Here is a 13189-nt window from a genome sequence, read left to right as displayed (position 1 = left end):
AAATCTTTACTGGTTGAATCTACTGGATTTAAATAATTGGAGTAAAATGGCAACCTTTAATGAAAGGCCTTCACAATTGATGCAAGCTTCCTTTTTTTTTTTTTCCCTCTTCAGCTAAACACTAATACATTTGTAGAATATAGACATTAAGGGAAGCTTAAATTTTTTGTGATTCAGTGGCCTAACTTTTTGTTTGTTTGTTTGTTTTTTGAGAGCCAGTTTATGGCCAGATATTCAGGGAATTAAGCCAGGGAGCAGAAATTGTCAGAACTTAGCTCAAATACTCTTGTTTTATTAAGGCTCTGTTCAGAGTTTACAATTGAAAGTTGACAAAAACTCTCATTGGAGGACTTTTTATTCTTGGCCTTTCAGAAGAAAACAAAAGTGTAGTGACTGATCTAGTGAATTTGGAATATATATTTTACAAATTATAATTTCCAGACTGTTAAATTGGACTGCTGTGGTTTAAAAGAATCGGATGTTCAAGGAACCATTTTATATTAATTGGCTTTTAATTTTCAGGTTTAAACTCTGTAGAATTAATTTATAGCACCTCTGTACCTATGTCTCAGTTAGACCTTTGTACATGGGTTTATTAAGGTTCTTACCAGTTCTTAGCTGATAAGTTTGAGGTATCAACACTCTAAAATTTAATTTTGTTTTTACATTAATTTTTTCTACCAGAAGGATTAGCTTAGCTTAAGCTGTGCTCACAAATAAAATAATATCCAGGGATTTATTTGGAAGTTAAAATTGCTTCTCACGTGGCATTCCCTTCCTTTTTTTTTTTTGCTTGTGTTAAGTAGGTAGAGTGAACAAGCATTATTCTTTCTTTAAAGTTGAGAATATTCAGGTAACAAAAGAGAATTGTTTCTTTTATGGTCGAAAAACAGAAATGGTTGGGTCTGAGCCCAAATGAGAGAATGTTGGCCTCTTATTTGTCACTGTGGCCAGGCTCTTTTAGCACACCAATGAAATGTTTTTGTTTTTTTCTCAGCATCAGAGTCTTCTGACTTATTTCTCTTACAATTTTAGGTATTAAAAAATGGGAGGGCTTTATTGTGCATTTCAGTTTTCCTATTATAACTTGAGTCTGAGTTGATGGGAGAAAGCACAGTCCAGAGAAAGACTGGCTAGATAGAGAAAAAGGGAGGTAGCAAAGGATGAGTGTGAATGGGAAATAATCTAATTAATAAAAAATTATTTGGTTTAATCAGGAGAAAAATCTTGTTTGGGAATTGAGATGGATAGTACTGAAAGCATTTTGACACGATTGCGTACAGTTCGGAAATTTTAAAGAAATGTGAATCCTGTGTTAGTCTGTCCTCAGTAGCAAGGTCTGAGTCTTCTGAACAGAAAGGGAATTTATTTAAAGACTGTTCAGTAGCTTGTGGTATCTTCATATGGTTCTGAGAACTGAGAAAGATGCCCAGAGTTGCACTGCAGAGCTGGGTTTGGAGAAGATAGTCACCACCCTTGCCACAGGGTGTAGACAACAGAGCATGCACCAACCATACCGCTGTCCCTGGTGGTGGTTGTAGAACTTCTACTTTTGCAAATGAGTTGCTACTACTCAGCAGAATCTCTGGTCACTAGTTTCTGTAAGCACTGGCTTCCGAATCAAAGTCTGGGCTGGCAGGATCTGATTAGTGGCACTCTGGCCAGTTCCCGCTACCTCACTACAAGACGGCTAGGAGAGCAAGTGTCTGTCATTTCCAGCTTCCATAGTGGAAGCTGGGCTGTGCCTCATATGTTAGGAGAATTCTCAAACATAGGAAGGTGTTTCAAGTGGTGCGTATCCCAGAAGGACAGAGATCCACTACATATAACGTTTATGTCTGACTGTATGCAACATCATTTTCCCATGAGGAGATGAAACAAAAATGTTTTTGGATGGCTTGAATGTACATACTTGTAGGTATGCATGTGTATATCTACTAGATAATCACATGCCTACTTTCATTATTTAGTGGATTAAGTATGTGGCTATATTTTAAAATCAAATGATTAATGTATACTTTGGAAAAATTTCCCCCACTTATTTCATAAAAAAGTTATTCCAAGTCTTGATGACTTTTACATTAGTATGTTTATCACTGACACATTCTGAATCTTTTGGCACAACTTTCCAGAGTATGTCATGGCCACATCTGTCTGAATTCTTTCTGATACAGCACCTTTGAAAAATCTCTTTCTGCTGCTTTCTTTCAATATTTTATCTCAAGCTACAGATACCCATGTGTAGCAAGCACATTTGGATGATACCTTTTACAGATTTTATAAGACAGATGTATTTTCATGACTTACTATTAACTACTGCCTTGTTTCTTTTGAAGTGATCTTTATAAAAACACCAAACACTTAGAATTTGAGGTTTTCTCCAGAATAACTAAAGCTCTTAAATTTCTTAGCTTCCACTTGTTTTTGTAACCCAGAACTCTTTGTAAACTGCAAGTATCTGAAACTAGGTGTGATGGGGGCTGTTTCAGGCTGAGGACTGTTTCCTCAAACAGTCCTTTGTTGATCAAAATAATGGAAAGCACACTCCTTAAGGAGACTCTGAGAATTCTTATGTAGGGTTAAGTCCCTCTGACAATTTTGGGAAAAATATTTCTTATGTTCAGAAATATAAATATAATTATATATATATATATGTATATATATATATTATATATATAGTGTTATATCCTGAGGTTCTGTTTCAAGAAAAAGTAAGAAACATGTCTGTGATGTATCTTTGCTGTTATTCTTGATATTGGAGTTGGAAAGTAGAGTTTTCCATTTAGTCTAATGAAATGGGAAGTATCTGGAAGGTCATGGGAGAAAATAGTGGAAATTCTCCTTTGCTCTCAGATTATGCATTCCTCTGGGGTCAAGAACACTTGGAATCTAGGCTTAAAATAACAAGGGCCATAGGGAACAGACATAATTCCTTCTGTTTCATTAGACTCAGTCTATCCTTGTTAGTACTAAGTGATCAGAAGGGCGTGGTTTAGTATTTACACTGACATATTCATTGTATTATTTAGATTGAGACTTTAAAAAACTGTTAAAGATCTCATAGAATGTAGTTTTGCCTTTTCACTGAATATGGGTTTCTAACCCCAAGCCCCATTCTGTTTAGAATTAGAACATCAGAACTTAGCCTGCCCTCAAATGGGCAGCCTTAAAACAGCAGCAGAGGTTCTTCCCCAGCCCAAAGTAGAGTCTGATGGTCTGCTGGGTAGTTGTCATTGCCAACAGATTTCTCAGCTACTGCTTGAACTGTGGGGGCAGGCAGAGATATCACCTTACCTTCTGTTTTCCTTTTAGCCATTGAAGTTCTCACATCCAGATGTCTAACGAAAGGGATTTCAGACCTGACTAGTTGGAAATATTTTAATCCCCCAGGCTGTTATAAAATAGTCTCATTCTTTTACTTTGAATTGTGAAGTTTTAATGGATTCTGTGATTTGCCATTCAACACTGAAATGTGGCTTGCATTTCTGCTTCTCCCACCTCACATAGAATCCTAGAGCTGGATGAGACCCCAGAGGTCTCCTAGGCCAGTTTTTCCTCCTGCAGGCCTCTATGATAGAGTGTCCATGGGCATTGGTCACCTAGATTGTACTTGTTGATGGGAAAGGAGCTAGAGGTCAGACTTTGCCTGGTCCATGCAGGTCTTACTGAGCTCCCCTTGGGAGCAAACCACAAATCTGCATTATAGCTTCTTCCCATTAGACCTGGTTTTGTCTTCTTTAAGCAAATCAGAATGCTTTTTTCCTTCTTTCACTTAGCACCTGTTTAAATGTTTATAGGCAGCTTTCATGTTTCCTCTAAATATTCTCTTCCTCCCCAATTCTATTGAATACCTCTGGTTTTCTTGTTCCTCCTACACTGTTTTAACATTCTGGGCACATTCTTGCTTTACCCCAGTTAGCAAATGTCTTTTTTAAAATGCAATATCCATACTATTGAGATAGATTCTGATCTCACGGGACACCGTTGAATGATTGGCTTGTTTGGTTTAAACATAGCCAATGTATGAGTTCATTCTTTTCTAGGGCAACTTAGGACTCTTTTGACTCATGCTGAACATTCAGTTAACTCATTTTTAGGGACTGAAGCCCTTATTAAAGCCCGCTATAAATTCATATAAATTGTTAAGATAGTTTTTTTTTTTTTTTTTTTTTTTTTTTTTAATGCTTGCACAGTTGCTTTTCAACGCTGAAACCCACTGGCTTGCTTATCCCAGGCAAATCTATTACCTCACTTGTAAATCCCTCTTTTCAGCTGGACAGCTACTTGAACTGTGATTCTCTCATGCAACATTCAACCTTTCCTCCCAAATTTTGTTCCCCTGCAAATATAGTAAATGTATATTAAAATATACATGGGGGCGCCTGGGTGGTTCTGTTGTTTAAAAGTTCGACTTCTGGGGGCGCCTGGGTGGCTCCGTCGGTTAAGCGTCCGACTTCAGCCAGGTCACGATCTTGCGGTCCGTGAGTTCGAGCCCCGCGTCAGGCTCTGGGCTGATGGCTCAGACCCTGGAGCCTGTTTCCGATTCTGTGTCTCCCTCTCTCTCTGCCCCTCCCCCGTTCATGCCCTGTCTCTCTCTGTCCCAAAAATAAATAAAAAACGTTGAAAAAAAAATTTAAAAGTTCGACTTCTGATCTCAGCTCAGATCTTGATCTCAGGTTCCTGAATTCAGGCCCTGCATTGGGCTCTGCACTGGGAGTGAAGCCTACTTAAAAAGAAAAAAAAAAAAAAGAAAGAAAAAAAGAAGAAAAGAAATATGCAACCAGAGAAGAGTAAGTAGAACATCTTGGGATGTACTCAAGATGATTCTCTCAGGCAGAGTTGAGCCAGCCATGGCCCAAGCCCACCTCACCTCCTATATTTGTAAATACATTTTTGCTGGAATACAGCTGTGCTCATTCACTTATGTACTGTTTATGACTGCTTTTGGGCTACAATGGAAGAGTTGGGTAGTTGCAACTGAGGCTATATGACTGCAAAGCCTAAAGTATTTACTACCCAGCCTTTTATATAAAAAGTTGGCTGACTCCTGCCCTAAGGTGAAAGCAACTGGTAAATCAACACATTTTACATTCATGTAGATGCATTCTGTTTCTAAGCAAGACTATCCAAAATCCTTTTCAAGGCTCATTAGTCAAAGCCTTTTCTGATTTCTTATTGTGGCTAGTTCAAGTATTTTATGGGGAATAATATGGTTACATAATCTTATAGGTGGAGTATAAAATCACATTCTCTATTTGCTTTTTCTTTCTCTCTTTAAATTACCTGATTTCTACTGTATTAGTATTTGAAAGCTTTTCTCCATAGTATTACTTTCAGCTGTCTCTTTTAAATTGGGGAACTGTTACCACCAGAAATTTTCTTTAGGGTTTTAGGAGCCATCCTTGATTTGGTATTCATTTGTCTCTGGGGAAGAATCACGTTTTGGCATTAGAACATTTCAGTAACACTTATTCCTAACAAATATTATATAATACTTCTGTGAAATTTCTAAAAGGAACTGAGAGATTCCATGGAGTGTCTAGTCTATTTTGAGAGAAAGAAGAAAACAGTCCTTCTTGCTCAACCACCAGTGCCTTACTGAAACGTTGAGTAGCTCCTCTTGTTTTGTTTATTGAATAGAATGCTTAAGGCTCAGTTCAGAAGGTACATAACCAGATTTTAAAAGAAAAAATTGGTAATGGATTTTAAATTAAGGTTTTTTTAATCAAAAAAGTTTTATGAAAGAGTTGGACATAGTGATAAGACAACAACTCCTTTCTTATTCTGGAAATTTGCTTGTTAACTTGCAAACAGTAAGAAATCTCTCATGCTGTTTTCCTTGGGAAAAAGAGTTAGACCTTGGGAGTCAGACACATGCTGCATCACGTTAATTATCCAAGTGAAGGACCCATCTAATGACCTAAAATTACTTGTGTGTAGTCTTTGTGGGCCCCCTTTTGTAAAGGAGGGTGTTTATGCCACACGATGAACTTTTAGGACTTACATTTTAAAAGGCCTCTCTGTGTCTGTGTTATTAATGCCTGTATCTAGCATTTACTGAACATTTCCTAGATCCTATTCTGATGGCTCCTGGGGCCCATTGGATCTCTTCAGCCTCCTCTGCTGATTTTCAGCTGCGTTAGTGACACTGAATTGCTTGCAGGTGTATGCTCTGAAATTGCTGTTTTCCTCTCCCCTTTATCCTTACTCTTTGCCATCGCTTCTTGGCCTTTTGGCTAAGATCAAGTGTATCCTTACTCTTTGCCTGGAGAACTCGTATGCCCTATTTCGGGCTCTGCTTTATCCCCTTCCAGAAATCTCTTTTACCCAGTCAGCTCCCTCACCTGTGCAACTTGCCTGTGCTGTGCACACCACATCAATACTATGCTGATATGTTCACATGTCCTGGAAATACTCTTACCTTGGTTAAACCTAACTGCTCACTCACTCCCTGCATTGCTAGAGAAAATCGCACAGCAAGGCAGATGGATGTCTTCCCAAACTGCTGCTCAGTTACTTCAAATGGCCTGTAGCCCTGCCTAGTAATGTTCGTGTTTCTCTAGGAAGTGCTCTGCTCACGGTTCGTAATGATATTTTCCTTCATTCTCCTCACTATTCAAACTTTTTCCCATGCTCAACCTCTCTTGTAAGTGATCTTGCCTTGTATTTCATGGAAAAAATAACCATCAGGTAGCAACTCCCCAGCCTCTCTTCATGAGATCTTCACACTCATTTGTATTGATACAGTACTTGTGTTCTTACTTGTTATTACACGGGAGGGACAGATCCCTCCTCCTGTGACAGGTCAACACCCATGCATGGGCACCATCTCATCTCCTCCCACCTTAGAAATTTGGAACCATCTTTTCAGGATTCTTGATGTGGGCATTTAGATGTTTTACTATCTTTTGGGTGTCTCCTAGTGTCTTAGATTTAGCATAATTCCTTAGTGCTTGCTCCTAGCTGCTTTTGCTCATAATTTTCCTATTTCAATAAATAGTATTTCTGGTATTCAGTTGTTCATGCCAGAAATCTGGGAGTGATCCTGGGAACGCCCACCTTTCCCACATTCAGTCCATCACCAGTTATTTTGATTCTATCTGCAGATATCTCTGAAAACTCTATTTTTGTTATCATGACCTTATTCCAGCCCCCCATCCTCCGTTATATGTACCATTCTAGGAGCCTCTTGGCAGGTTTCTCTCTTTCCATATTTCCTCACTTCTAATCTCTTTTTCTCAGAGAATCCAGAGTAATCTTTAAAAGATCTAAATAATCATTGTGTTAGTGCCTGGCTTAAAAACCTTCCGTGGCTTACATCATACGCAAAATAAAAGAACTCATTCCCTGGGCTCTCAAGGTCCTATATGTTCTGGTCCCTTGCCTTCACTCCTGTCTTTCCATTTACTTCTTTGTTCTTTATGTCCCGGCCACACTGGCCTTTTGCTATTTCCTGTAATATACAAATTTCTCACCTCAAGCCTTTACGGTTCAGGCTGAAAACAATTTCGCTTGCTCTCTGCACCCCTAATTCCTTCTTATCTTTCATATATGCACTTAAATGTCATTTCTCCTCCCTGCCTTTTTTTTTTTTTTTTTGGCATCTTTTAATCTCAATTTTTAAATTTACAGCCAAATTAGTATATAGTACAACAATGATTTCAGGAGTATCTACTCCTTAATGCCCCTTACCAATTTAGCCCCCTCCCACAACCCCTCCAGTAACCCTCTGTTCTCCATATTTAAGAGTCTCTTATGTTTTGTCCCCCTCCCTGTTTTTATATTATTTTTGCTTCCTTTCCCTTATGTTGATCTGTTTTGTGTCTTAAAGTCCTCATATGAGTGAAGTCATATGATACTTGTCTTTCTCTGACTAATTTTGCTGAGCATAATACCTTCTAGTTCCATCCATGTAGTTGCAAGTGGCAAGATTTCATTCTTTTTGATTGCCAAGTAATACTTCATTGTGTGTACTCCATTGTGTGTACATCTTCTTTATCCATTCATCCGTCAGTGGACATTTGGGCTCTTTCCATACTTTGGCTGTTGTTGATAGTGCTGCTATAAACATCGGGGTGCATGTGTCCCTTCCAAACAGCATACCTGTATCCCTTGGATAAATACCTAGTAGTGCAATTGCTGGGTCATAGGGTAGTTCTATTTTTAGTTTTTTGAGGAACCTCCATACTGTTTTCCAGAGTGGCTGCACCAGCTTACATTCCCACCAACAGTGCAAAAGAGATCCTTTCTCCGCATCCTTGCCAACATCTGTTGTTGCCTGAGTTGTTAATGTTAGCCATTCTGACAGTTGTAAGCTGGTATCTCATTGTGGTTTTGATTTGTATTTCCCTGATGATGAGTGATGTTGAGCATTTTTTCATGTGTTGGTTGGCCATCTGGAAGTCTTCTTTGGAGAAGTGTCTATTCATGTCTTTTGCCCATTTCTTCACTGCATTATTTGTTTTTTGGGTGTGGTGTTTGATAAGTTCTTTATAAATTTTGGATACTAACCCTTTATCTGATATGTCATTTGCAAACTTCTCCCATTCTGTTGGTTTCCTTTTAGTTTTGCTGTTGTTTCCTTTGCTGTGCAGAAGTTTTTATTTTGATGAGGTCCCATTTTTGCTTTTTTTCCCCTTGCCTCTGGAGACGTGTTGAGTAAGAAGTTGCTGCGGCCAAGATCAAAGAGGTTTTTGCCTGCTTTCTCCTCGAGGATTTTGATGGCTTCCTGTCTTACATTTAGGTCTTTCATCCATTTTGAGTTTATTTTTGTGTATGGTATAAGAAAGTGGTCCAGGTTCATTGTTCTGCATGTCACTGTCCAGTTTTCCCAGCACCACTTGCTGAAGAGACTGCCTTTATTCCATTGGATATTCTTTCCTGCTTTGTCAAAGATTAGTTGGCCATACGTTTGTGGGTCCATTTCTGGGTTCTCTATTCTGTTCCATTGATCTGAGTGTCTGTTTTTGTGCCATTAAATGTCATTTTTTGGATGGAGCTCTCTTTGGGTAGTTTTTTCCTTATAAATCCTCTACTAAATTCCTCACCTTAGTTCTTTTCACCATTCGAAGGAATTACTAGAATTTGCAGCTACACGTTTCCTTACATGTTCCCGTATGCATCATGTCTTCCCTGCTAGACAGTAAGTTCCAGGAGGGCAGGGACTGTACTTTACTTTGTTCATAGTTGTGTCTCCAGTACCTGGTGCTGAATGCTCAGCAGATACTTGTTTCATGAAATACAGGGTTTATTGGGATGACTGCTTGGAAAGGGGAAGTCCTGTTTGGTACTTCATTGCAATATTGTACATTGGTTAAGGTTAAGCTTGGACTTACATGATTTTGAATCTCTGCCCCTATCTTCTGTGAACTTGAGCACTTATTAGCCTCTGTGTTCCCAGCACTGTCATGCTGGGCTGACTTCTTTCTTGAGTGGACCATCCACCCTGGAGAATGTATTTATATACATACTTATATACAGGTTTATTCGGAAAAGGAATAGGCTAGGCAGTGACACTGGTGCTAATAGAAATGCGCCTTAAATTATTGTGAGATGTTGTGTGTCAGATGGATCCCTTTAAAAACGTATGGCAGAACTTCTCATATCTGCTGGAGGCATTCCATATTGTTCTGAGTAGTTGGGATTCCTGGCATGTGCTTTGTCCCTGCTCTGTTCTTTAGGACAAAGGACTTTCTGGTTTGCCATTGTTGTAGGTCACATGGTCAACAACATAGGGAGGATAAAATGAATGTAGTATTTTGAAAGTGATCCTTTTCCCCTGACTAGTTGTTGCTCTTCTTTCTTTTAGTTCTCTGTTGCCCAGCGCCTTGATAGTTAAGTTATAAATTCTCAGAGTGGGAGTGAGTGGAACCTAATTTGTGGCCTGGGGAAGAGAGTTTGAACTCTAGGCATCTCGAGTAGGCATAGTCATTTTTTGAGGATTCCCTATCTTGAGTAGGCATAGTCATTTTTTGAGGATTTCTTTGGGAGAAATCCTTATCTAATGGAATATTGCAAAGGAGCTTTTGGTTAAATTCAGAATCCTTTACTTTTCTAAGTAACTTAGTTTTTCTGTAATTTAAAGCTTGGATTTCTGGAAGCCTGTGTGTGTGTGTGTGTGTGTGTGTGTGTGTGTGTGTGTGTGTGTGTGTGTAAAAAGAGGCATGAAACTTCCTTGTAAAGTGTTGTGAAGTTTCCTTTTCTATTCTGGGTATTTCTGATCTTCCGGAAATACAGGGTGAGAAGACCACTACTCACCTGCATACTCTTCAGTGCATTTTCGTTCGGTAAATATTCCCTGTGATTTTCATTTTCAGCATTGTTTGTTGCATGTTCTTGTCTTCAAAGGAAAAGCCCCAAAGCAGCCAATAGAAGAACGAGTGGTTGGAGTGTGTATATGGCTCCTACCACATTGACCTCCTTCTGTACTGTTTGCCAGCATACCCAGTATTTACTTTGTTGTGAGCTCCAGGGACTCTGCTTTGCATATACACCTTCAATCCTTATGAGTAATTTTCAGTCAGACTGAGTGTGTAAACTTGTAGCCACAAACTGAGTCCTTACATAATGTAGTCTGATCACTAGTAAAGGAATGTAATTGACTTGTAAATTTCTGAGGAGGGGGAGGGAAAAAAATCTCCAACAGAAGTGTTCTGTTAATGAATGTGATAGACCCCTTTGTTGTTTAAAGACAACCGGCTTGCTATTTCCCTGAAGAAAGAGCTGTGTTGGGACTGTTGCACATTTCCCTGGCACATTGCCCCACCTCCTCTTCCCTGAAAATATTTATGGAGATCCAGTGTGTTAATAAATTTAGAAGTCATTTGATGGTTGCATTGGCAGCGTGAGATAAAGTAGTTAAAATATGTTGTTCATTTTATTTCTGGGTGGGGTGGAAGAGGGAAATGAAATACTGACTTTTTTTTTTCCTCTTTGGAAACCTAATACGATGTTCTTTTGTTATCATTCTCATTCTCTAGGCATTAAGTGTAACTGAAACCCTGATTAAACCTTTGGAAAAATTCAGAAAAGAGCAACTTGGAGCCGTAAAGGTTTGTGTCTAATTTGAGCACACTTGTACGTGGAACATGGACGTCCCTCTGCTGCTTCACTGTACTCTTGATTCGCATTTGGCGGCTTGGAAGGAGATGCTGGAGTAAACCATCTGTTGTTTTATGTTGTAAATGTGCTTTTTCCCCTTGGGGGGTATGAAATTGTAAACCAAACAAAAACACCTGGACGGGATAGTAAAACCTCTAGCAATCTTTGGCTACACCTTCCCATATAGAGGTTTGAAAATATCTTTAACCAGACCTCACATGCACTCGGAATAGAAGCATCTTACCTCTGTGGGGAGTACACTGATTTCCTCATACGCCTCAGTTTTATGGAGGAGTGTAGCGTTATGTGAGGGTTTAAGATTAGAAATGCTGCTACACCATGATGCCATTGAAACTAGGAAGAGAATATTAGGTTTTGGGGACATAATTTCCTTCAATTTAACACAGATTTACTGAGCTTCTCTTACACGCCAGTGTTGTTATAGGTAGGTGCTGGGGATTCAGAGGTGGGTGAACCACAGCCCGCACTCAAGGATCTGGAAGTTAGCCAGGATTTCTGGGAACAACTTGGTGACTTTACCACAGGGAGCCTGAGATATATTTAGCAACTTCCAATACTAATGAGCTTTGAAATTATCCCAGAGAAATAATTTCTACCAACGTTTCCTGAATTTTGTGCATTCACCTGAGGGACAAAAAGTAACAATCATGTGTTGACTCTTTTTGGCTTGGCCCGGAAGAGAATAACATCACTTTTAGGTAGGGAAGAGAGTTTTTACATTTGGATTCTGCCTCCTCCCCACCAGTGGCTTGGGGTTGTGAAGCTTTTTTTTATTCATCTTCCTAAGCAAAATATTAAAATGGTTTTGTACAAATAAACTTTGTGGCTTCAATGACTGTAGCTATACAGATGGGCCCAAAGAGTGCCAGCTTTTTAGTTGCTATTTAAAGAATCATTTCTCCTGTGACTTGTTGAAATATTAGATACATTTCCTTTTAGCATACTATTTTACCTCTTTAATGAAGGGCTATGTTTTCAGAGGAGATTAGTCAGGCACCCTCTAAGTCCTCTTCCTGGATTGTTTGCTGAGTTCCATGAAGCTGACTGTGTCTTCTGGATTTGCAGCAGGACACTGGAGGTCTGCTTTCACACCTGTGACCTTGGGCAGATAATTGGCTTTATAGTTCCTTATCTGTAAAAAGAGAGATTTGGGGATTTGACTGCTCTACTTTGTATTTTATGATTCTGTTTTCTCTGATCTTGTCTTCTTTAGGCTGTTTTAAAGCTCGAACACCTTGACTGTTTGTTTTCTAACACTTCATTAGCAGGTACTGAATGTAAACAGTGTCTGTTTCTTATTAATTGGATGATGGTGGTGGTGAGTGAGGATTATATTATGGAAATGGAAAATGAATATGACTTGATATATTTTCTTTTTTATTTGCCATCCACCCTACTGTTTTTTGTTTGTTTGTTTTTAAGTAGGCTCCATGCCCAATGTGGGACTTGACCTCACAGCCCTGATAGACTATGTTCTAGCAACTGAGCCAGCCATGTGCCCCCCTACTGAGTTTTTATAAATTTCTAACCTTGAATTTTCTATTGACTGACTCCTTCTCCCTCTAAAACTTTTCCTGTTTCTGATGTTGTACTTGTTCAGAGTATATCTCCAGCAAGCACCTCGCAGAATAGCTTGCCATGTTAAAAGAAGTTATTTTAATAATTTTAGTCTATGCCTTGAGTTGTTTCATGGCCAGATTCCATCCTGAAGTCCCCCCTTTTTTTTATTCCTTCATTGTTCACTGTCTTTAAGTTTGTGAAGGATTTATCATATGTTCTTGTTCAGTACAGTATGTGTGTTGGCTGTCATACTATGGATACTATTTGAGGAGGCAAGTCCTTGTGGGTCACAGGGAGAAGGCCTTTTTTCTTCAAAGTTTTATATGTTAAAGAATAGAGAATGGTGATGTTCTAGGTTATATAGTGCTATGTAAGCATCTGTCTCTAGACGTTCAGTGTTTAAATCTAGATTGTTCTGTGTTGAAGAGAAAAAGGCTGTGCTTTTTTTTATTTACTACCGGCCTCCACTCTTGTCTTAATATATAAAGTATCTGATAAATAACCTATT

At 38.9% G+C, this 13189-nt stretch overlaps 1 protein-coding gene across 3 annotated transcripts in view; it reads left to right on the top strand.

The window, feature by feature from the left end:
- Nucleotides 1–13189, top strand: part of ARHGAP10 (Rho GTPase activating protein 10) — a 325239-nt gene that overhangs the window by 94098 nt on the left and 217952 nt on the right. For all 3 annotated transcript variants that reach the window (XM_086704136.1, XM_086704135.1, XM_086704137.1), the window contains exon 4: nucleotides 10980–11051. In XM_086704136.1, coding sequence (XP_086560262.1) covers nucleotides 10980–11051 — 72 coding nt within the window. The remainder of the gene's footprint in view (nucleotides 1–10979; nucleotides 11052–13189) is intronic.

Source organism: Puma concolor, chromosome B1 (assembly GCF_028749965.1).
Source record: "Puma concolor isolate L17-30 chromosome B1, mPumCon1.1.hap2, whole genome shotgun sequence".
Taxonomy (NCBI): Eukaryota; Metazoa; Chordata; class Mammalia; order Carnivora; family Felidae; genus Puma; species Puma concolor.
Note: the sequence above shows the minus strand (reverse complement) of the source record. Positions and strands in the feature narration are given on the sequence as shown.